At 38.5% G+C, this 26,347-nt stretch overlaps 1 protein-coding gene across 7 annotated transcripts in view; it reads right to left on the minus strand.

Annotated features, from left to right (window-relative positions):
• ATE1 (arginyltransferase 1) overlaps positions 1 to 26,347 on the minus strand; it is an 86,943-nt gene that overhangs the window by 25,419 nt on the left and 35,177 nt on the right. For all 7 annotated transcript variants that reach the window (XM_056351204.1, XM_056351206.1, XM_056351203.1 and 4 more), the window contains one exon: positions 25,402 to 25,501. In XM_056351204.1, the coding sequence (XP_056207179.1) occupies positions 25,402 to 25,501 (100 nt within the window). The remainder of the gene's footprint in view (positions 1 to 25,401; positions 25,502 to 26,347) is intronic.

The raw sequence follows: 26,347 nt of genomic DNA on the forward strand, positions 1-26,347 counted from the left end.
TAGTTGAAAGGTATGTGAAGGTAATACTTAAAGAACACTTTTAGTCACCATTATTCAGATGAAACAATTTAAGGACTTGAGGAAAAAAGTATGCCTTTTCAGTCACATTTAAGAAAAAAATAGAACATGATTACTTGTTGATTTAAAGACATTTTCTCAACTGGCCAAGGCGGCAGAAATAGCCAAGTTACCGTATTTCAGAGCTGTCGCTTAAGTGCAAAAAATATAAGGTGGCAATTTCGTCTTTTCTAGTAGCATAGGTATACTCTTGGCTATAAGTAAAGATTACTCAGACACTCACAGTTTTCCTAGAAGATGCTGCACCTACATGTTGAAATTTATCACTTTTGTGAATCCCACCCATGAAAATCATATCATGTAGCCGCATTCTGAATTTCCCGATTACTTCTATAATGTCATATTATGTCATAAAATGGGATGTATAAAATTAACTCAATTGCAGTACCACTAGGTTGGTTATAATAAGAAAAGAGCTGCTTTAGTATTGAGCAAAACAACAACAGGAAAAATTGATTGTCCAATCCATCAGTGTAAACTCAGTATTTATTTTGGGTCTCAACATACCCTACTTAGGAGAGAAAAAAGAAGAAATAGTTCTGAGGTGACTTCCTTTAGATGTTTTCTTCCCCCAAAATTTAGAATCCTGTTAATAAACTTCCCTGAAGGGGTGTGAGGCTGAGGGGTGATGACACATCACTGAGAAGTGACACACAGTGTAATTACAGGTAGAAATTAACCGAGCCGCTGACGCTCTTCAATATCCTCCCTTGTTAAAAGTATTTCCAAACATACTAGAAGTAAGAGATTTCTCCTGTAAAGGCGCGTTATTTACGCTGCTGGTTAAACCCACATCCCATGATTCATTCCGCGGAGGATGTGGGAACACAGAGACATCCCAAGGTGAGTTTCCCAGTGAACAGCACTGACGCCCTATCTATATTGGTAGAATTTAAAAGGGAATCCACAGAACTTGTTAAATGAAACACAACAATTTCTAAAGGCTTTTCCTTTTCTCCCCCCTCCTCTAAGCACTTACTCTCAATTTACTTACTTTCTTAAAAACATATAAAACCTCAATATGAAAATAAACAACTATGAATCCACCTCGCTCTCCCCACCCCTCATCCCTGGACTGTGAAAAAATCTGAACCTCAGAGCCCAGCCAGATTCTGCCTCACTACAGGAGCTTCTCTACCTTAAGAGAAATGTTTGGATCTTGTTATTCACTCTTAAATATTACATCATCTAAACAAATTGCCTCTAAGCATACTATTTGTATTCCTTCTTATTCTTAACATTGCATTCGCATTATGCACCCAACATAAATCCAAACTAGAAAGGAGATCTGAATGGAACTGCTGCAGAGCTATTTATCACAAAAGAACTTCATCAGATTTGCAAAACTGTTTTAAAAGTAATTTCTTTTTGGCTTCAGATTAAATTAGCATACGTTTCAGAAGTAATCTTGTCTGTGGTAAAATTCCACAACTGAAAACATTTTGCTTTCTTTTATCTGATAATATAAAAGCTCTTACACAGTAGCACTGGTTTTGCTGTCCAGACCATCTTGGGAATACTTCACTACAAGACTTTCAACAAAAAGTATCATCTTACAGACCATCCCTAAGCACTTGTCTTATGTTTCAGCTTCTTAAACCCAATACCACCTGCTGACAAAATGCACCCTGTCAATATACAACAACTGCACATATTTCTGCCTGTGCATCTACGTTTCATTGAGAAATATCCAGCAAGACATAAAATGGGCTATTCTGAAATGGGTTTGGAAATAAAAAAGATACACTTGCCTAAAATGTCATTATTTTAGATGCTGTTTAAAAAGTTCATGGACATCCAGAAACACCTTTCTCAAGACAGAGTACTAACACATTTTGAGCTGCTATAACATAACAGCCACTGTGGGTTATACCAGAGAGCCATGCTGAATTTTGTCACATCTCCCATATCTGACAGCATCAACAGTAAAAACAGTGAAGGCTAAAAGAACAGTATGAGCAGGCGTTACTCTGCCAATACTCTCTTGACCTCCAACAGTTTGCAACAGATCCTTCCACAACCAGATAACAGATAACTTGAGTAATAATGCATTTTGCCGTTTGATAATCGTAGTCAACTGCGCTGATTTACTTCCATCTGCAAATGGTAGCTCATTCCTACCTCTACTACAGAAATGCAGTGAACAATCATTGCCTTATTGCCACGCCAGTCATGACTTTGCAAATAAATATGGTACCTCCATCAGACTGAAGGGACCTAAATTGTTACTGCGTCCTCCTACATAAGGTATTCTAGACCTTTAACCATCCCAGTCAGTCTGTCCTCCTCGCAGTTTTGCTTTGCCTCCTTTAAAAAAGGCGGAAAGGGCCACAGGGGGAAACCATCCAAACCACATCATTCAAGAAGCAGGACAATAAAAGTCATAATAAAGATACAAAGAAGACCAAAAGAGAAAACTGCATCTTTATAAATATTTGACTAATACATCAAATGGCTTGATTAAAAAGCAATACTGAAAATTAGCAGAGCTAAGAAATTCCTGAGTACATGGTTACTTCTACCAAGTCAACTCATTGCAATATAAAGGTGACTATTTAATAAAAAAATACCTCCAAGACATTTTATTTTCACTAATGTTTGGGGCATTTTTCCTCCTATATAATATAAAAGAAAGAGCCTTTAAGGTGCTTTCCCTTATGCTATTAGACATGCTGCATTTTAATTGGAAGCTTCTGGAAATAAATTTTACAGTGAGCCTGCCAAGCCTAAATTAATACTTCACACCATGAATTTTTTTGTATTAGTTTCCAAATAAGATTTGACCAGAACTTCACTGAACTTTTGTTCCACAGGAAGGGCAAAGGTTTTAATGAGACTTTAGTCTGGAGATTACTTTTTAAATATTTTGTAAAATCTGAGGGATTTGGTAAGCACTTCAGATGAAAAACACCAGCAGAGTTTGTTTTTGTAGTCTAAGTAAAATTTAAAAGGTAAAACTACCAAGAAAGAGAATAGTCTCAAAAACAAAGAAGGTCAAGAACCAGTAGCACTGAAAAAACAAAATAGGAAGGTTAAACACACATTTATTTCTTTTATCGGGTACCGTTTACATCTGTATTCTATTTTTTCACAATAAACCCATTGATCTTTTATTAAAAGTGAATTAAGACTGCCTTCATCTCCATGTCCAGCCAGCTGCTTTAAGAGAAGCTCCCCGACTGCATAAACAAAGTAACCCCAAATTATCAACAGCCACCCATATCAACAGTGAGGCAGCACCGGCCGAGAAAGAGCGTGCCGGACCACGGGTTTATTAAATTCAGTCCTTGCATTGAAAGACAACCCCTCTGGAATGCCATCGGCCAAGTACTACCGCAGACGCTTGCTCCCTGGTTTCGTTACATAAACAGAAATAGACCCCATGGATCCTCAGAGCATCCTTCGCAGTCGCCCGAACCACTGTGCTTTCACAGAGCGGGGCTGCGCTGTGCCTGCCTGCACCCGCGGGGACAAAGAGCCCATCAGAATCTGCTTCTCCATCCAACTGTCCACAGCTACTCACAGGGGATCCTTCTGTGGAAGGCCTGAGAGACTCAGGAAAAAACACAAAAAAATCCCACCCCAAAACAACCCGCACAAATCCACTCCCACCTCATAGTTCTCCCTTTTTTTTTTTTTTTTAATCTCTTTAAACAAACAACCCACCCTCCTCCAAGATTAATAGATATGGAATAAAACTTTATTTCTCAACGCGAGATAGCTGGTGACCTCAGCTTTATCATCAAGAAGCATTCAGTGTACCTGAAGGTACACACCCCAGAGGAGTTAGATCAGCCAATGTATACGTTGCGGGTAACTCAATGAGTAAGTAACAACAAGCTGTATTTAACCGTGGGGTTCACATTGCACGTGCAAACAGGCTGCCTGCTACTCCACTGCCAGTATCAAACAAGCCGATTTTATCCGAACTTCAAATTAATTATGCAATCAACTGTTTTAGGACCCCAGAGCTGCATTCTTGAGAGCTTAGCCACCTTTCTGTTTTATTAAAGAATAATGCATTGTAATCCTTAAAAGATGTCGGGAATAATAACCAAAAATTCATTTTGTAGCTCATAGAACTCAAACTACTTTAGGGAAGTATATGAAGTGCTAGCCTTCCCTCTTCAAAAAGCTGTGCCGATTCCCATTATTTTAGTTACATTATCACAGGCACAAAACCTGTGTCATGGGAATTTCACAGGCCAGCCAGGGAGCTGTAGCGTGCTTCCCAGCACATCCCAAACACAACAACGTAGAGCACGTGCCCACCTTCCCCTATAGTGTTTGTTTCCCATAAGTGAAATGTAAACATCATTTGGAGTTGTATTTTGAACAGAAGTATACCAACACTCTTTTCGATCAGTTAATTTGTTACAACGTGCCTTTTTTGCTATTTGCTTTTTAAACGTGCTCCAACAATCTTTACACTGACTGACCAGCTTTCACCTCTCCTCATCATTTCCCAATTCAATATAAAGTATTAACAGAAATAACTCATGATAAACTGTTTCTAATGAGAAAAGCGTTATGGCACTTATGTCCTACATGGCTTACAACTAGTAGGAAACAAACAGTTTCCTACAACTATTGACTACATCTTCAGACTTAGCTGTTCTTTGCTCAGGTTTTAGTGTCTCTGAAAGTTTTCACAGTGTTCCTCAGGTAAATAAAAATCTCTGTAAGTGTAGAATAGTTTAAGTAATGAGTAAAAGACAAAAAGGAAGACGGCCAAGATTCATGCTCAGTATCCTACAACTATCATGCCTTTATGTGGCCATTAACTGTCCATATGCTCTTAGCCCACCACTAAAATGGAATTAAATTTATCTTCAATTTCACTCAGATTTAAGGTAAATCTCAGCACTTGATTTTCTGATGGTGGTCTGCACAGAAGCACTCAAAAAGAAACACACACACACTCCCAAATACTTTCACAAAATATTATCATTTCTTTGTTTTCCCAACAATGCTATACCTAGGAATCTCCTGAATTGTTTGGATTTTGCTATCTTCATAACTCATTGTACACTCTAAATAGCTGCTTTCACCTTGTCCTCTTTCATAAATATAACCTGAAATAGTTACCACTTTCTAGCTTTTTTTTAACACTGGAAAACAGCCAACAGGTATCTGGAAAGGCTCATGGACCACTAGAGAAAAAATTGCTTTCCATTGAGGAAAAAGGGGGAAATTTGGGGACAGGGTGGGGGTTTTTTCCCCATTTTCCTTTTAGTCTCTAACTCTGTCCAGCTTTTCCTCCTTTTATATGCCAATATTACCTTTCCCTCCACTCACCAAGTACCACACGCTAAGGGAGGCTGTGGATGTTCACGTCACAAGGTCCAAGCTATGAAGTGCTGCACATCAACACACAGACATGCCCTCAGCAAGATCCAAGAAGCCAACAACGCGCTGCCTGAGACAGCGTCTATCCATGACCGTACTCAAACAGATCCCGTTATCCCCTCAAACACCACCGTATTAATCAATGAGATAACTTTTAAAGTTGAAACCAGAATTAACAGTAATTAGCATGCTCAAGAGACTTTGGCTTTGCCGTGGTGGGGGGCTGCTACAGCAGAGACATGACAGCAGGCATTTATCACCTCGAGTTTATCAGCTTGGGATGCAACTGCCCAGAGCTACAGATAACACACGCACGGCTCCGGGCACACTCTGCCAACCGCTTCGAAGCATTGCTCTCTCCTCCAAAACTCCTTGCCAAGAGTTTGTTCTTTTTCAATTACAAAGACCATTAAGTGAGAGTTTTTCATTGCTTGTTCTAAGCAACTAAAGCCACTCTATCTGAAGTCACTATATTAAAGCCACTATATTGGGAATAAAGCCTGTGATAAGGCTTGCACAAAAGAGGGAAAAAATCTGTACGTTCAGGAATTACAGCATAAAAACTATACTTCTAACATCTCCTTGGTAACTAGACAGACAAACACATATTTAAATGAATACTTATGAAAAGATAATCTAAAGATAACTTTTGCAGACAGGGCAGTTGTCAGTCTTTTATGTTCATATTCTTTGTATTTTAAAATTTACTGGAGCCAATGGGTGTCTAGCATGCAGTAAAATTACTGAACTTGGACACAAACCATTAAATATCCGTGGCTATTCCCACCCCACATCTGTTCTCACTCTTTTTTTTTTTTTTCTGAGTAAGAAAGATGGATAGATACATACAAGTTCTACATTTGCCTTTCTTAGATTTCAGCAAGCTTAATCTAAACAGTGAGCACTACGAGGCTGAATCTGCCATGTCTAGGGTGTTTCACACCACAAACAGTACAAAACGTTACAAAACGGTCCCTTCAAGACCAATGAAGTGCATTAGTTACCCTACAACAGCTATCGTACCCTGGTTCCAGGCTTTTGATGACAGAAACAGCAAGTTTATGGATTCTGAACTGCCCTAAATTGGCTGACTGTTTATCCAAAGCTGAAATAATATTATCCAAATGACAGACAAGTATGAAGGCAACTCCTGAAACTGAGAAACAAAGAGAAATATTACAAGTATGTCGCTACTCAAAGAAGCTTACATAAAATTAGTCACTTTTTAAGCATGTTTTCTAACTACTTTTACACCATCAAACTGTTGATGTATCTATTTTTCCTTTTGTATTTCACAAGGTTCCTTTCTTTTTTAATTATCATTTCTTTTTTGTTTCTATCCGCTAATTGTGCTGTACACAATGGCATTTTACTAAAACAGACTATTGAAACGAAGCTTAGTTTTCAATGTTCCTACATTTGTTTGGCATATAAAAATAAGAGATGCTAATATGGGGTGGCACTTAGAGGAAAAGGAAAACCCTACTGTACGCTCCTGGCTGGAATTCCATAGATGGCCACCAAGAATATTAAAACATTGCATAGCTTCAAATATTGCCATTTTATATCTCTCTCATCTACTAATACTTAATATCAGTGATACTACACTGGCACAATAGTGACATCCAACACAAAGCTGAAATTCGAAAGAATGTTTCTAATTAAAGGTGTATTCGGACACGTTTGGAACTGAGATTCCCTGTGAATTCAAAACAGACGTATGTTCAACAATTTTACATGAAAAAACATGATTTTGTGATTTTAAATAAAAGATATATAAAAGCAGTTAACATTTACTGGAAATTGCCATTAAAAATCCAGTTGGGAGCAAGCTAATTAAAGATGGTGCCACACATGTACTTCTGAAGCTGAAAGCTAGTACTCATTTTGCCCATAAAGAAGCTACCCAAAAATTCTAAATAAAGTAGCACAGTTTGAGAAAGCTTGAGTGGAAAACAGCAAGAAAGAAGAGTTAAGCTTGTACATTTGATGAACATTAGCTTCTCTGAATGTTAGCCAATTTTTTCAACAACTTAAAAAAATATCAAGTGTATTACAGGAAAAAATGTAATACACGTTGCCTTTTTACTTCAAAAAAAAGGTCTTGGGGAATAAAAATCATATGATTACTGAAATGGAACTTGTTTACTTTAAATCTGCAGCAGAAATTCTTAAGGAGACCCTAGCATTACACTTGGAAAGAGAGATTTTAAAAAGCTATGACAAAAAGCTAAAACCCAAGTAGGGGCCTCAAGAGGAATGCTTCATTAGAGACACACCAACTATGTTGACTTAGGTCTATCTCAAAGGAGTTTATTTTGGCAGCTGTGAGAAGCAAAAGAAAAAAAAAAAAAAAAGTGTTTCAGTCATGTGGATCTCGTATCTTTCTCTTGAAGAGTTGCTATAAACTGACAATATTTTTTTAGTTCATAAAATTACACATACAGAATTAAGTATTAACTTCCTTATACTTAACATAAAGTGAAACAATCATGGGAAAAATACGCACAACTTCGTATGCCATACTCACGCTTTACCCTTACGTACACAAACTTGTCACGCTGATATCAAATAGCTTTAAACATTCATTACTACCTCGCTAGCTCGAGTCTTACCTAAAAGAACAGCATTCATCTAAACAGCTCACAGACAGCCTCCACACGAAAGCTAAATTAACGCCCTGTCAAACAGGCTTCTACTGTCTAGTTATCAAAGTAAAAACACTGCAGACCATGTTTATTTCACAGAAAAAAAGAACCCAACCATCTAAACACAAAATTAAATTGATAGAATTTAAATGAAAATAAACACATTTTCATATATTTTTCCATACAACTGCACAAGGGACCAGAAAATTCACATTCATCAGAACTAAACCACCAGCACAACAGAAATGGGTGTGAGGGCAGAGTGCGTAATTTTGTATTTTTAAAAAAACATTGACCCTGATTATGATGTACCAAAAAGTAAACCGATGCAAGTTAACTTTTAATCCTTTGTGATGATTAAAAGAAAATGGGGACTAAACCTGCTACCCTTGCTCATATGACTCACTTCAGCTCAAATCTGGTTCTTCTCATCTTTTAAAGCCGTAATTCTGAACGATGACACAAGAGAAAAGCAGGTATATTCTACAGCAAGATACGGTATGTACTTTACAAGTATCTATGAATTCTCCAATTTACCCGTTTTATGCACACAACACGTGCGTTGCTCTTGCAGCTTAACCCAGCTGCAGATCCTCAGCTCCAGGACAAACCTGTTCACTACTGGGCTCTACCAGGGCACACAGAAACCTGCGTTTCTTCCTGTCCAGGAACTTCTCTGTATTTGTAATGCTTTGGGCAATTCTTTGCCTGTAAGGTCTATCTTCAAATCAAACTCCCCATTACAGCCGTTGTGTTCTGTGGTTACCTCCAAGACCTTATGCCATCCTCCCCAGCAAGCACCAGTGCTCATCAGCGCCCAAGATTTCCCCGTCTTTCCTAGTGTCTCTCCAACGACTCTCCAAAAAACAAAGGGTTTTCCTTGGAGCCCCAAACTTTCTCTTCTCCCAGCTCCAAGACTCAACCCTTCATCCCACTCAACCCTCCACATGCCCAAGCCGCTCAGAGCACAGGCTAGCACTTGCTGCTCAGCGCCCCTTCTTCTGCTCAGCCTTACACATCACATCCACCTCTGCATCACCGCCTGCACCCATCACGCCACCGCTGGGAATACTACCTCTGTACTAGACCTTCTCAAACTCTCACTTCTGCCTTTAACAGGGTTTCCAAAAACTCAGCCAGAAACACACAGAACTTGCCAAAAATCTATCCAGACAAGACTGCAAGGGCAAGAAAATAAGTCTGGGCTGATGGTAGCCTTACACTGAAAAAATAACTTCATGCTTCACTTTCATGACCAGCTACTGACTCAGTCTGTGAAATATTTGAAGACATAATGATAGACTAATTGACAGCTTTTCAAATGGTGAAACACCGATATTCACAAGTTGAAATACACTCCTCATTAAGAACTCAGTTGCGAGACGTTGGCTTTATATTAAGATATGCTATGTGGGATTTTCAAAAGCATTTATAGTGTTTATGCAATTAAATCACGTTGAAAAATAATGTCACTTAAACTGCCACTCCAGCTTTTTTAATTTCTCTTTGCTTTCACACATCTAAGACTAAGACTAAGACATAATATTCTGAACCTGTATTTCAGAACAGTACAAGATTTTTAACTTTATGGTTTTCTATTAACATATGGTATGATATGTTTTTTTTCATGTCCAACAACAAAAAACCTAGTAAAAGCCAAATAACAGTCAGTCACCACTGCAATGTACACAACCCAGTACTGAAGAAATAACTTCAGCAACAGTGGTACATATACATAACCAGGTATTTACAGTAATCTTAGGATAGTAGAAAAGAGTAAAGTTGTAGGACAGAGCAGAGGAAACAGCACAGGAAAGCTTATTGGCAAAAAAACTTCATTTCTGCTGGATCCTGACTAAAAAATACTCTGAAATTCAAGCTAAGACATCTTTCCACACACAAAAATATGTTATTCAGACTACAAATCCAAAGGAGAAAATAAGGCAATGACACTTCTCAGCATTTAGGTGTCTACAGTTTATATCGTCAGGATAGAGCAACACAGCTCTGCCAAAAAATCTGAACCTACTCGTCTCCATCACATCTGCAGATTGAAAAAAGGAATAAATACAAAGGCTCGTTTTACCACAGTATTCCAAGCATGTGTTAGAAATTAAACCTTAACAGCAAGTAAACCAACAGCTATCTGTACAAAGTACCATCAAGTATCTGTACAAAAATACCGGACTATCAAAAGCAGCGGACTCCGAAAGAAGTTTCTTCTATTGTCCCTAAGTGTGTTTATTTTCATAGGAAATTTTCATTCATGAAACAAGCATTCTAATTTTAGGTTCATTTTGTTTGTCAAGTGTTTGTTAAACAAGCTTGCTTTGTTTGCTGGGAGAGGAGAATTTGTACACAAAGCCTCTCTGTGCTCTCCGAGGAGCCCGCTCTCAGCAGGAGACCACCGCACTCCACCTTGGGACCACCTCCGCATGCAGAGCTCACAAAGCACACATCAGAACTGGAGCCAGTATGGATCTCACTGCAACGGTCTCAAAATGAGACCAAAAAAACCTGTACGGCAAAAACGTGGAAGTTTTGTCACAGTAGAAGAGATGGTACGTGGTCTCCAGAACTGGAAATGTCTAATGCAAAGCAGCCAGGCACAATGCATCCCCTGCCGCGTGCACAAGCATCTCCTGTAAGAGCCAAGAAAACCAGCACTGCAGAAAGCAGCACCTGAACTGCCACCACAGCCCGTACCAGCGTCCATTCATCTTCTCCACCATAACACTTGAAGCTGAAAACCAGGCTGTAGCTGCACCAATCGCCAGAAGAAATCCTAAACAGAGAGCGCCCCAGAGTTTCTGGGCTTCCACGCATTTGCATCCCTCTGGGACCATGCTAAATGTAAGAAAGTGGGGAAAGAATCCAAATACAGGAACACTAAACAAATGTAGGAATAAGACATAGCAAATATGGCTGGGGAGATGTACTGAGTTTTTAAGCTGTTTTACAGGGAATAACAACTGCCTGAGCACATGATACAGTAAGAATATCTGTATCTTTTCAACATGTCCTTTCTGCCATTGGCTTGTTTTCCAAGTCCTTATGTTAATGAATTCTGTCTCCTTACAATAACTTAAATATTTTGTTTATAATTACTGAAATCCTTGTCAAGTAAGTCAATTTTTACTACACAAAACTGAAAAAAATTAAATTATAGTTGCAAATTCTGTAGCAGTAATTCTGCATGCAGCTTTTGCGTCTATTAGCAATGTAAATACACACATGCGTGCTTGTGGCTCTGTAAAACTGCCCAACACGATTCTCATAGTTGGTTCGAACAGATTCACTATTATGCTTTCATCTGAATTACTACCATTAAAAGGTACACTTGCATGTTTAGGAAAACATACTGTTTAACATTATGTATCCCCAAAGCCTTTGAGCTGAAACATCAACACTCCACTTTTCTCTTCATGCCAGATGTTTTGAAACTGTTTTCTTTATAATGGCCTTCACAGAAGAACACAAGTCTGAAGGCAAACGGGATGGAATAATTAACAGTATACCATATGTTACATTAGGTCTAGATCATACCAAAATCTGGTAATTCAGGAGTATATTAAACATACATCCAAATACAGGATTAGGGGAGTATTAAAATTAGAACTGCACTTAGAAAAATCAAGCACTTTGTTGACATTATCACAGATTATAACCCTTTCTTTGCAGAGTTATAAATAATTAAAAATTCCCCTGGCAATCACCTTGCTTTATTTTAAAATCAGCAAAGCTCCACATGGTATTCGCATGCACATGTATCTTGAAACATGAAAGCAGTTTCATGCATTTCAATGCATTTGTAACACATTTCTAAAACAGTGAGCAAAGTATAATAAATACCTGTACGCTTAGCATCATATGCCAATAAATACTGACACAATAGTTTAAACCAGACCTACACACCTAAAGGACAGTGACCAAAAAGGTTTCTAAGCTCTTCTGCCTCCTGCTCAGCTTTGGTGGCACCTGAAGCCGTTCCAGCGCCCAGCAGCACGCAGCGGGCACTGGGAGGCTGTGGTGCTGGCGGGGCTTGGCAAAAGCATGGCACTTGCCAGCTCCACCACCACCCCTGCAGAAGGTCTCCAGCTGTTCCTTTAGGGAAGTGTTCTGTTGCGTTGCACAGTCCAAGCAACCTAACACAGCCAGGAGCCAAAGATCTGGCTGCAAACCCAGAAAGAGTTCATAAATCTGAGGGAAGGAACAATTCTCTGCAGTTTTAAGAGACTCCCAGGAGAAGGGTCACACTCATTCTCGATTGCTGCTGCTCTAAGGACGTGCAGCCACCATAGGGGCAAGGCAATTATACACAGGATTTAGCTGAACTCGGGATTGTAGACACGTTTGTGGCAGTTTGCAACTTTTCCAACTTAGTAAGTATTGGCTTGAGGAGTATTAGCACCTTTTTTCTTGGATCATCACACTAACTTCTTCCCGCACCACAAGTAAAGGAGGTAAATGTGTATCACTGAAAACTCCATCAGGTGGGGCCGTCAGTACAGGCATCCAAGGGCTAACAGTTCAGTCACCAATGCCATCAAGACAACATTGAACGTAGTTTCTTTACCATCCCCCATTGACAGAGAATCACTTTGTGTTCATAAATCCATTAAACCACCATCAGCAACAAGCAGCAAAACAGATACAGTTATGAGAAAGAAACTGCTTTATCTTCTCAAACAAAGCTTCAGTCAGGGCTTACCAATTGAGCTCTGTTAGAAGCACACAACGATGTCCAAGGCACAATAAAATACCACCTTGCAACACTTGAGGCTGTGCAGGTACTGTCCTTTGGATCCTTTCTCAATGCCACACCTAATTTAGCAGGAATTGTGGTGGAGCAGCCCCAAAGCTTCTCCCTACGGACACCTTCCCACCTGATCGTCCTGCACAGCATCCTCAAACTGACCAAACTGAGGAGCAGCAGGGGCAGAACTTGGGACAGGCTCTCTGGCTCCCAGCCGGTACTACAGCATTTTATTCTGTGTCCTTCACTGCCACTGTATGACATAAGTGGAGGATGCAAAGAGGAGCAAGCCCCCCCCAAAATATACTGTAACAGGTCTCCACCTTCCTCCCCTTCCCCCTGAAGAGAAGATAATTAAAAACAATTAATAGCAAGCCACTCGATGCCAACAGGTAAAGACTGAAATGGAAAGAATGCAAAAAAAACCAAAAAACCCCCACATAAAATAAATCATGGTTCCCTACTGACCATATTAGCACTAAGTAGCCCTTCAGAACACTAGCCTTAATATCTTAAATAAATAAATAAAATCAATAGATCTGGGGAACAAAAAGCTCATCTTGTCTTCTGTCCATTCGCAGAACAACAGCACAGTTGTGTTGGGGTGAACAGAGAAGTGGGTTCCTGTGTACTTGTGCTCCACAAACCCATTCTTCCATTAGTTGACAAAGGGGTCATTTTCATATCCTTGTCTTTTCTTTTTTTTTTTTTTTTTCATTCTAGCTCAGTGTTATTTGTGAAACCATTTTTATTCCAAACAAGAAAGGGGAAGGAAGTAAACAGTGTAATATTCTATTAAAAAAAAGATGAGCTACTTTCTTGAAACCTTCTTAGTAGAGAATCCTGAAATTATGCCACACATCTAACACAGCACTTAACAGTTTCTTAACGCTACTCTTAACAGTTCCGGTCATTCCTTTTAGAACAGCTCAGTTATTCAGTTGAAAACAACTAAACAAAATAGTTTTTGGCAGTAGTTAACTCTCTCACATGATAAATGGAAACCTCAGGGCAATGTCTGGAAACAGCAAGGGGGGGTTGTGGTTTGTTTTTTTTCATTTTGCACTCCAAAGACAACAGTTCGCCAAGCTTCCAGGTCTTGCTAGGCCTCCCCAAGAAGGTAACCTTTGAAAGCCTCTGGGAAATGATTTTATTAGATTAAGAAAAAGCTCTAAAGAAGCTGTAATAAAAATATTTCACTTCTCCACTGACCCTTCTGCTTGGGGCCCTGCTCTGTGCAACGTCTCAGAGCTCCAGTGCCCTCACGATAGTCTCCACGAAAACACAGCACCATCCGACACCCTGCCAGGCTCCACAAAACTTTGGCTACCACCTCGAATACCAGTTAAAGAGAGCAGAGATTTGTTTTTAAATTACTTGCATCTGAATAATGTTGATGGTTTACCACGTGAGGTAAACTACTCCCCTACCAGTGATATGCTGGCGGTGCGAAAACACAATTAATTACCATCATCTGCAATCCAGAGCTAACACATCTTTGCTCTGGGTTTTGTTTATTCTTCATTTACTGTTACTTTATCCGAGCTGCCGCTTCCAGCATTTACTATAATAGTATAAATAATAATTTACTATAATAAGGAAGATAAAACTCATCAGAAGATCTCTATAGGCACTGTAAAGAACAACCATAAAACCCTCTATGTTTTGTCACCTCATTTAATGCAATATTCTCTCCTCCAAGAAAAATGCCACTTTTAACAGAGATATAGCTACACCAGGATGAACAGCAGAGAGATTCAAGAGCATACATACATGTATGCCTTCATAGTTAGTCACAAACCTTGACACTAAAAATAACTCAGCTCACATCCCAATTTAGCCTATTCTGAGAACTTTGTAGTCACACAATTCCCATTTTTCATCCTTTCTACCCCTTCTCCTTGCCTCCAGAGCCTACTGTCTTCTTTAGTACAATGAAGGCAATAACTCATGTTATATATACAGATGGGAGAAGCTGACCTCAGCATCTGAGTGCCTTAGACAGAAGGGCTGATTTTAGACATCGTTCTCTAGGACAGAAATGCATCAGTTGATGAATATCCACTAGACTATATAAGGGTGTTGAAAGAAAAAAATATAAATACATAACATGGGGGTTTACGTGCATGGTAGGTAGGCCAAAATGTAATATTCTTGAGGAAGAAAAGTTCAGGGTTTCTGAAAATTAAGAAAAAGAATTTCAATGGCAAGACTAATAAAGCAGAAGAATATATAAGTATATAACCTCCAGCACATGGAGATAAGCTTGTCAAGAGAAGCCTTTGGCACACCTATGTCCGACAGGTCTTAAAAGTTAACACAAATACAGCTGAAACCCACACTGGAGTAAGGGGATGGACTACACAACCCCTCATGGCCCTTGACAAACCTGCTTTTCTATGATTCCACTTTTCCCTCCTGGCTCCAAATCATTCCTCCCTATAGGAATCTGGGACTCTCGTTCCTATTCAAACACTGATGTTGAACTTTCTGCAAACTAGACTTGTTAGAAGCATTGTGTTTAATATTAGGACTGAGAATAAATAACATAACCTCATTAATATCCTTTTACTTGGAGACTCAGTAGAGTCAGCAGCTAAACAAACTCAGACAAAGAAAATCATAATTCAAAATAATGAATTGTCTTCTTGATTAAATGTAACACTTCAGAGAAGTGTACTGTGATACCTCTGTAAAATTAATGAGGTCTTAGCAAAACCAGACCTCATTAAAGTATCCACCATTAAATCTTTCTTGGAAAATTGGAGAAAAAACATCTCTTGTGTAGATTAACTGACTTGTCAGCCAGCTCCTACTGTAAAGACCACAAGGTGAAATACGGTAGAGCCAGGAAAAGCAGGAGTTCCTGGCTTTCAGACCAAATAAATTCCACTTGACAATATTGCCTAATTAGAACTAATATAATCAGCAAAATAGCAAAAATAAGAAAGAATACAGTAAAAGCAATTGGATTTGAAGTTAAATGAGAGATCCGATACTCCAAGTGTTGCCAGATTCAATAAATGTGGTGCATAGAACAAAACTAACCAGCGTTTCAATGACTTACACTCCAGCGACAGATTTAAAGGGCTGATTTTTCTCCAGGACACAAGAATTTTGATATTTTGCCCAATGTTTGAAAACTGGCATGGCTACGAACAACCCTTCACAGAGGCTATGTTAGGAAAAGCTAAGAGCATTACCTTCATCAGTGTGCTTTAACGTTCTGCACCGTGGCATTGTAAGATGTCCATCTCTGCCCATTCAGTTTTACTCACTCTTGGGAATACCCACAAAGAGACAGGTAGAGGGAAAAAAGGCAGAAGAAAATACTGGTAACTAGTGTTTGAGGACCGTCCAGAAATGATTAAATCAACAAAACAAAAAAAAAAAAAAAAAAATGAAGTGAAGCTGGCAAAGCAGCACTACATTAATTCATTTGCTGTTAGAAACTTTAAAAATACACCCAATTCCATGCATTCTTACACTTACTAGCAAGGACTAATGGATTTCTAGAAATATAATTGGAAAATTCTGAAACATGAATTGTGACTTCATTCCTGAGATGGAAGAAAATTAAAGACACATGAATTATGAAGTATATTATTCCCCCTCCAAAAAAATCCCAACCAAACAAAAACCACACCTCTTGTCTACATATTTCATAATTTACAGTTCTCACTTCAATTGCTAATGGTTGCTATGGAGTCCCCAAATAAGCCCTCAAGAAAGATTTAGTACAAGTCAGCAATAAGCAGTGAATTTATGACTATGTAGAGTCATGAATTAGACATGATAAATCTCTACCAACTACTATCATTCAGAAGATGCATTTGCCTCAGGTTTATTAGCATGAGCCTGAATAAATCTTTTTAGCAGCTCCTTTTGACAGAGACCGGTAAGTTACCTCTAATAACTCTGAAAACATCCACTGGTACAGAACCGGCTTACAGTTTAACAAACCATACTTCTTATTCTTGTGCTTTTATAAAGATGAGGTTAGATTTTAGGTTACTTAAGCCTCACAAACACTAACAAAATCACATTTATTAAAGAAACGCTATAGGGAAGTTGTCCCAAGTCAATAAAATTCCTGTAACAAGTAAAAGGTGGAGAACTTACCCCTACTGATGTGCATACATCGGTAGGTAATACCATCTCTTATCACATTTCTATGTTTATTCTTCAGAACATCTGAATCCTGACTGTATACCTCCTTACGCACCAACACATCTTTGTCGTATGCAGAACAAAGAATCTTTACTGATCAATATTAAAATCACTTGTAGCATCAAAATCAATAAATCATCAACATTCAAGTCTGATATTTGAATCACCTCAAAATTCAGAATTACTTACAAGACACAAGTGTATGTATGACTTTGAATATTCCTGTGAAATAAACTGCCTGGGAACTCGCTCTTCAAAGCTTTATGTTGGGTTGGTTTGGGGTGGAAGGATGTGTTTGGGTTTTTTAAAGACTGCATGAAAATAATGTAACCTGACCCAAGCCTCATACAGAATATAACAAATGGATGGTTTTAAAAAGGACCTACTCCTACTTAATAACATTTATCTATCTAGTATAGTGAAGTAAACCACCAAAAAACAAAGTTTACTCAATTTGAGGAAATTTGTAATCAAAGACCTATCCAATAAAAATTTACAGGTATACAGCTGAAGCTGTAGAAAGGCCACCTCACAAATATGACTTCATTCTGAAAATTACTTTCAGATACAATTCCTTCAAGCTTGTACAACATACACCCCAAAATTCCTGCTTTTGGACACGTTTATTTTCTCAAGAGGCAGTACAGTAATAAGAGAGACTTGTTCACTACAGAGGTCAGCTGACACCTATACAACAGATGTTTTCTGCCCTGATAAAAGTCCACAAATAATACAATCAGGCATAAATGTACATATTATTTTCACTTCAGTCCTGCTACATTTCAATCATCTTAAATTGCAAGTAAACAATTGAGAAGAAATCCACATTTCCAAAATCAGACAACTAAGCCCCCAGGGACATGTTCACATTTTTTCCAAGGGAGTTGACTGACACAAAAAAAAAAAAAAAGTTCTGATGGCAAATATTTTAAAAGGAAAAATGAAATTAAAAAAAAGACATGGCTAGGATCTGTGTTTCTTTCCATTAGGAAAATGGGATTCCAACTGGTTTTAGCCCTGCAAGCACAGTGTCAAATTCAGCACAGCTTCAACACCTGCACCAAGGAAAAACTGTAATAATTTACCAATTACACAGTACAGAACAGCAGCTGGGTTACCAATTACACACAGTATAGAACAGCAGCTGGGGGGGGTGGGGAGGGGTGGAGGGGGGAGAAGTAATTGCAATCACTGTATTTACCTGACATGAAAACAACATGGAAACTGCTGTTTTGCTTTTAATAATTATATTTTCAGTGAAATCTACTGTCAGCATTCTGCAATGGTTGTTGCTATCCTGAATGGAGCACCTCCTTATTCCTACTTTTTGATGCTCTTAGTAATGTAATTTTCACAACCTGACTAGAAATGCCTTAAAAAGTAAAGCAACCTAGAAAGTGGCCTCAAACACTTTGTAAGGTGCTGTTCAAAGAAAATAAGAAATACTTTTAAATATTTATCACTAGTGCTACATCAAGAACTAAAGAGCTAATAATTTTTCACCCGTGGTATTTTTTTTATTCCACCCCACATTCTCATAGTTGTTTATTCCAACATGTTTATTTCCATTTACTTAGTGTGGGCTCTGAATAGTAAGAGTCTTCCAGATGAGGACAGGTGAAAGGAGAAAGCTTTTATGGAAAAGGAACAAAAGAAAAAAGAAAAAAAAAGGGGGGGGGGAAGGCAGCAAGCTGTAAGGGACACTGCAATCCTGAATACAGCATACGGCCTGTCAGACCCAAAAAACAGCCAGCCAACCTTCCAGTCAAAACACATTTGATAAAATATACATAGAGAGATAAGGATGTTTTTGCGCTAGCTACAACTGAAGGAATATTAAAGCAACTTGATTTTCAGAAGCATGTACACCGAGTCAATCATCCAAAATACTTTTGGAAGTTTCGGCCAGCCACTTTAAAAGACTTCTCAAAATCCCTTTGGGTTTTAATGCCAAAACTCCAGTATAATTCAGAGGAGTCTTTTTCCCTCAGTCACCAACCCAAACCATTAGAAGAAACACATGGGTTAAGTTCACAGCTCTGAAGAATGTTCAGGTTTAGCTGCTGATGCTAATGTAGAGGAGTATCCCAGCCATTGGGGAAGTCCAGTGAAGAAACAGAAGGAAGGAGGAAGGGAGGCAGTTAAAAGTGATGTTAACAAGACAAAGAAAAAACTGGGGTTTCCCCCTACCATTTCTGTAACTTGAAATATTCAGGGCTTTATTATTATTAATGTATGTTTCTGTCCTTGTTTATTATTTTACTCTGTTTTTAACAGTCTTGCCAAAAAAGCAAAGCCACTGCATTGCTAAAACTTTCATTGCTTTCATAGAGTAGATAATAGTTTTTCAGCGCAGGTGTTTCAGTTCTTCATCACCAAACAGTATTGCAAGCAACAGCTGGCACTCTATAACAAGTATCGACTTTTCAGACTATTTAGTTGACTATTTATCACCTGTTTATCAAAAAAAATAAATCGTACTAATTTGAATGCATATTTATTCCCATAAACTGACAAAATTAATCCTGGAAAAGCCACTAGTACAAGTGCTAACATCCTTGAGCAGTGCAACCCCAGTCCTCCAAAGCACTCTCAGCTTGCCATCTTTTCTGATTGTCAAGGTAAGCCACAACACCAGTGAGAAAAACAGCCTGGCAGCTGGCAGAAACTTCAGTACATGCTGAATAAAAAGATCACACATGGAGTTAGAAAAATGCCAGCTCTTTTTGCATGGAGCCAGCGACACACGTTTTGCAAAACTGTTTGCTGCACAGCAGCAGAACCATAACGGCGCGTGCTTGTAACCCCAAAATCACAAGGGATCACATTAAGTCATGTCACATCAGGTCTCTTTTCCTTCAGACATTTCAGCTTACACAGCAAACCCAAGCTTATTGAAAAGGTTAACTAAATTCCACAGTCAGAAATGCTGGAATAATCAGGACGAGCGAGGATGAGCCAGATGTTTGTGGATCCCGTGGATGTGGAAATCCAGGCTACCACTGGATGCATTTCACTGCTGCATGAGGAGCAATGCTGAAATTCCTGAAAGCAGCCAAAGAAATTGGCTCTTGAGTGCCATAAAATTCCAGGGGCACCGCTTACGACCACAGTCAGTCAGAGATATTTAGTTTAAGAATGATTAATCACAGTTGAATCAGCCTTTTGTTTCTTTTCTGACATTTCAGAACCCTTTCTAGTATTCCTTCTATCTGAAGTCTGGCCATGCCTTGATACTGAAGGAGACTGTTTGAAATAATTCCATTTACTTTGGCCTGTATACAAGTCTGGATAAAGATTTCAGTCAAAACACCTCTTCACATCATAGAATGGTCTTAAAATGGTACATGGAGATAACACAGCAAAAAGACATTAAATCTCTTACACACTTCAAAGTATGCTGATAGTTATTTAGAGGCTTCGCAGAGCAGCTTCAGGGGAAGCAGATCATTGACCAAAACAAGGAACGACACGTGCTCCAGCTGCAGGCTTTGCATGCAAAGATCGACACTGACAAAAACTCAGAAAACCCAGAACTGAGAAAACTCACGTAGCAAACCCCACCAACAAATCCCTTCCAACACAAGAACTTAGAAGAGAACTTAATTTAAGACCCCAACAGAGGCCTGAATGGCAAACGCACGGCAGCAAGTACACTTACTGTTTACACCAAGCACAAGTCCAAAATCTATTCAGTGTCACCCACCACAAGACCCAAAATCAGTATCAAAGAGCTGTAACAGAAAGAACAGAAAGGATCTCAAAGAGTTCAGCAGTGAGTGGAAAATGTGAATTTAGTAACACAGAGCCATGGAGTAAAATTTTTTACTTGGAAAGATGCAGGAAAAAACAGACAGAGTATCAGTACCGGAAAAAAAATCCAAGATCCCCTCAATCACCTCTCCAATATGGCTGTTGGTTAAAGGTGGTTCTTTTATTTCTGTAACTATACACGTGTTTGTAAACAAACGCCTTTACCTGGAAAGCATTAACACATACAGATACAATACTTAAAATACATGAGAAGCAAGCCCGAGACCAACATCAACCTAAAGTAAAATACTTTCTTATACTTAAAATGTTATCAGACTCCAAAATGCATTAGGAAAAAGACTTTGTATCTTATGAGTCCTGGAAAATTTTCCAGGAGACTGTTTTCCAACATAAGAACTACCACATCTAACAGAGCCTGAAAAGTTTTACCACAAGGTCGTGAATTTCTTCAGAGAACCATTTTAATCTTGTATTACCCTAACCTACCTGGAAAAAAAATGGAACAAAGCCACTGCTTAAGGTTTTTCATAGAATTTTTCCATATTAACATAGTTAATAGGACTACAGGAATCCTTTTGTCTCAATTTAATGTAGATTTTATTTTACCAGTTCATAAATATTAACCCATATATGGGAACAAATCTAAGAGAAGCTGGGAACTACGAAATAGCCTAATGTTGCAATATATTATCCCCTTCCCCCGTCTTAAGTAATTTCACTGGTAGTCCATTGTTTTAAAATCACATTGCAATCAGATGCAAGCTCTTTGGAAACTAAAGGAAAGGGAAGGGAACAGCAATTCAAAAAGCAGCTCTATTTTTAAAAACTGCTGTAATTACATCTGATCTATGGGGTAGATGATACTCTTTAACCATTTATCTTCCTGCCTCATAATCCAGAATTATCCAACTCTGTTACTGATCCACAGAAATCCTGACCTGGGGAACCTCCTTCAGGACACTCAGGCCTCCCCATCTTCCGCTGGATTATACACTATTTATGCCCAAAATTGTACCATTCATGGAAACAGAATCATTCAGATGAAAAGGTCACACGCTGACCCCCCAAAACGCATTCTCTGCCAGTTCATCCCTGTACCTGCTCAGTGGTAGCTAGAAACATTCAGCTTCTGCATGGCACAGTTGCACTGTGGGCAACTGGTGTGACATTCTGGCCGCATCGGAGGTGACTGTTCAAAGACACTTTCTAAGATAAAGATATAGATAGTGTTTGAAGAACTGCATCAAAAGCAGAACAAGTGTATTAGCAGCCTTATTTAAAAATAAATACTTCAACAAAATATTCTATCAATGCCTTGGATCTCCTTAGAGCACACAACAAAACCAAGAAGGGAGAGGCTGTTACTGTATATGGCCCAGTCACTGGTATATATGGTCACCTATTACCAAAGCTTTAAAAAAAAATTTGACTATTAATTTACAACCACAAAAAAAGTCAGAATCCAGAAGAGATGTCTATAATTTGCATCCCAAGAAAGTACCCATGCAGCACAAAGCTTTAATGCTTGCTGTTGGATATCTGTACCTCCAAGTTAGGAGTCAAGAGCATTTAAAGCCAAAGCGTCCAGCTACATCCTCATGTGCGCAACGTTAACCCGTCACTCTTGGATTCTAATACAGCAGTTCATTCACAGATCCCCAATTACTCCAGCCACATCTTGTACAGAAGACTGAGTTTTACTCCATGCAAACTGGAACTCTGTCAAGCTTCTTAAATCAACATCATAAAGTCACTGTTCCTTATACACCCCAGCTCATCAGCTGTCCCCCTTCCGTCAGCAGGAAGAGGGACAGCCGTTTAGCACAAACCAGTAGCCAAGCTCAGGCACCTTTGCTAGAAGTAGTCTAGTACTGTGTTTCCATCAAACACCAAATGCAAACATCTGCTTAGGCATGTCCACTGGTCACAACCTGTGACTAGAAGGGAAATTTTCAAAGATTTCCAAAATCCTGTCACTTCACTGTAAATAGGTACCGCCTGCGTGTGTTCTTCGTAAGATGCTGCTTACATAAAGAAGTGATGTTGTGCATAGCCTCCATTTCTAAACATCTTAGGAGAAATCATTTGCAAAGAAAATTACAAGCAGAGGATAAAAAAAAAAAAAAAACGTTGTTAGCTTGTCAGCTCCTGCCTTTTCTTTCCCTCATTTAATTTGCTTACCTGACATCAGTTTAGCCACGGGTACCTACAGCCCGCCCTTCTTCCACACCATCACCGTTAAGGGAAGGGAGCCTCCAACATCTCTACTAAAGTGTAATAAAGCAAAGTCTTCAGCATGTAATGCCTCTAAGTCAACCAGGCATTACTGAAATTACTTAATCAGCAAAGTCAGTACTTACCCACCCTACCTTACCACTACCAATCACTTCACAAGAATAATAGCATTATCCAGAGGCATTTCAGAAATTAGTTTTCAAATTTGTTTCCGGCGTACTATTTCAGCCGGGACTATTTCAGTGGAACTACAGTATTAACGTCAATCTGATTTTCAATTGCATTACATTTGGCCATTTCTAAAACAAATATACACAGGAAAAGAAATATAAAAAAAAAAAACCCTCCTTGCAATTAATTTATTGAATTATTACCTTCCCAACACAGAGCATTACTTACCTGCTATTGTGTAGGTTCTAGGTTCTAAATATATATGTATAGGCTTTCTTCTTCTCCCCACCCCCTGCTCCAGTAAATCTCATACTGGGCCACAGTTAATTACCTAAACACATTGACATGTATAGGTTTCTGGAAGACTAAAATGTATATTCTACCAAATCACAGTCATATCAGATAGTCATTAAGTCTAAGTAAGGGAAGAAAAGGAGCTTTTGTGGAAAGGGGGAGGGGGGTGGGAATTATAATACTGCCCATACAATTTCTTCCATTTCCATTATTTGAGAATGAAAACTGGAAGCATCATGAGTCTTACACTCCTGATGCAATCATTTTCAAAGAACAGCACAAGTCCAACAGAAAAGATACCGTATTATAAGAAATAGTACTATGGTATAGTGGCTACTGGGGCTAGTGCCCAGACTTGCAGCGTTTCGTCTTCATAATCAAAACAGTTTGCTGGCTACTTTAATACACTGACTCATATACGAGCTTTGTTTAATCCACAGCATACAAAGTTCACACTTTTATTAAAACTTAGTACAAGTGGCTGAGCCCAAAGTTTCTTAGCAATGACATCTTTCAGAACTGGGACGCTTTTGCCATTATAGTCATATTTGTTTCTTAAGTGCCCTAGTAAACTAAATGCATTCTTTTTGCAAGTCTTGAATTATGGAGGTTGCAGAATAGACAAGGGATGTTCAACCGCAGTGTCATTGAACACATGAACAGATCATCCCAAACTTTTAAATATTTCCAAAGAGCAGAGCAAATAATCAGAACCTATGATTCAAGGTGGTCTCGCGATAGCTTTTAAGTTTATTTATATGACAGAGGCAGCGTTTTCCAACTCACCAATTTGCTTCCCTCAAACTTAATATTCTCTTTGTTTGGCCAGCAGGTGTAGATGATAAGTTGGCAAAAGGCAGGGAGGATGGGGAGGACAGACAAACATATTCTAACAAAAGGAGAGGGAGGGATTTGTTATTATTTTCAGAAGACTGAATCATCATGGTCACCTGTAGTGTGGGCCAGAATAAAGCCAAAATGGTTTTTCCTTCACAGCCATCACTTCAATGAGCCTCACAATTTTTTGGCTATTTGAAAACTAGCTGGAAACATAGCAGATTTTTAGAAAAAAACAAAAAGGAAAGAAAACACTGTACCTCTTACTCTAGATTTCATGAGCTTTTTGTCTTTCCACATTGTTAACAGATATATTTGGTTACATGAACATGGTAAATGTTCACTACTCTGATGGTAGTGAATGGTACACTAATGCACCATAATATTCAAAAAGCAACGACACATTTCCAAAGATACCACATTCATGAGATCTAAAAAACACAGAGCAGAGACGCCCTTAGGCACTCAGGTCGAAACAGAATTGAAGCTAACCAGGGTTACAGAGGAGGTTTGGTGACACACTGGTTATTCTAAATGTTCCATGGATTCTCCTGAGGCTCTTTTCAACAATCTGCCACCTGGCTCAGAATTGCTGCTAACCTCACTCCTCGTGGTTTGGTTGGCAGAGCAAGTCCCCCATCTCTAACAAAAAACAAAGAGGAAAAACCCAAGTACAGCCAAGACCATGAAGGCATGTTATCACTGCCCACAGTCACTAAGCAACGGTTTCACAAATATGCAAACCTAAAAAAGGCAGAATTTTAGTCTATTGGAAGATATACTGTAAACATGAGATAGCCAGGTAACCAAATGACCAACTGTTATCTGACAGCCTTGAAAACCTCTCCACGTGAACTGCTTTTAAGCCAACTTGTAATAAATACCACATGCAGCTAAATTTAAAAAAAAAAAAAAACCCAACACAAAAACCACTCAAGCCAAGTTAAATAGTAACCAATGCTCAAATTTAACTGTATAAAGTCTACATTAAAATCCAAAATAACAATTACAAAATATTATATTACTATGAATACTATCAAATGCTTTCAATAATAGTACACTAAGGAAATATGTAAAAACACACTTTACCTTGTATCTCATTTTGGGGCATGAATGAATGTAGAAACCCATATAATAAAAAGAGAGATCAGGAGCTTTTTCGTGAAGTTCCCTAGTAAAAGCAATTTCTCTGTGAAAGGAAAGAAAAGACTAATTACTTCTGAATACAATTCCTACGTTCATTTTACCTCTTCATATTGAAACTTTTTACTGCTACCTGGCTCTTGACCTATTCAAAGCACTAAATTTCTATCAAGTAAAAAATGAAGATAATAAACTCAAAAGTAATACTTAAAAAACCCAAAGATGACAAACTGAAAATTAATGCTTAACAAACAAACAAACAAAACACCAAAATGAAAAACACCGTGTCAGGCATAAAACTACTTCCATTTTCGTGTTTCATCCTGACCACCGACTGACTTGAAATTCAAATAAAAGTGACTAAGAGCCCCAAATTCACAGCTTTCTTGTTAATATTTATATACACTGAAATTTTATAGAAGTCTGGCTGAGTTGTTGTACACAGACTGGCTAACATGGCTCAGGAAAACATCAGAGTATTTCTAAAAAACAAGCTTCAAGAATAAGCCTCTTGTTTGCTCTATCATCTGACTTCTAGCAATTTACATGTAAAAACATTTGCCTTTATGCAACAAAAGGTATTTTTCACCCGTCCCGTGTTTGATCGTACGGTTTTTCTCATCTATTCTGAAAGAGAAGTGTCAATGTATTCCAAAATTAAGTTTGCATTTTATTTCACTGGCACAAGGACAGCAGTATTATCACAGATGCAGCCAGTGTTTCCACTATAACGTTCATTTTTACAGCATTTGTAACTTTGCAGCTCACTTTTGTAAAAAATTTGATAAAACATGGATGTTGGTTCTTACTTTTAATGTCAAAGGGATAAGAAGGTATGAGCACATGCATATAGGAAGCAGGTACCAATACTTAATAATAAGGGTGTCTAAAC

This window comes from Falco biarmicus, chromosome 9, assembly GCF_023638135.1.
Source record: "Falco biarmicus isolate bFalBia1 chromosome 9, bFalBia1.pri, whole genome shotgun sequence".
NCBI lineage: Eukaryota > Metazoa > Chordata > Aves > Falconiformes > Falconidae > Falco > Falco biarmicus.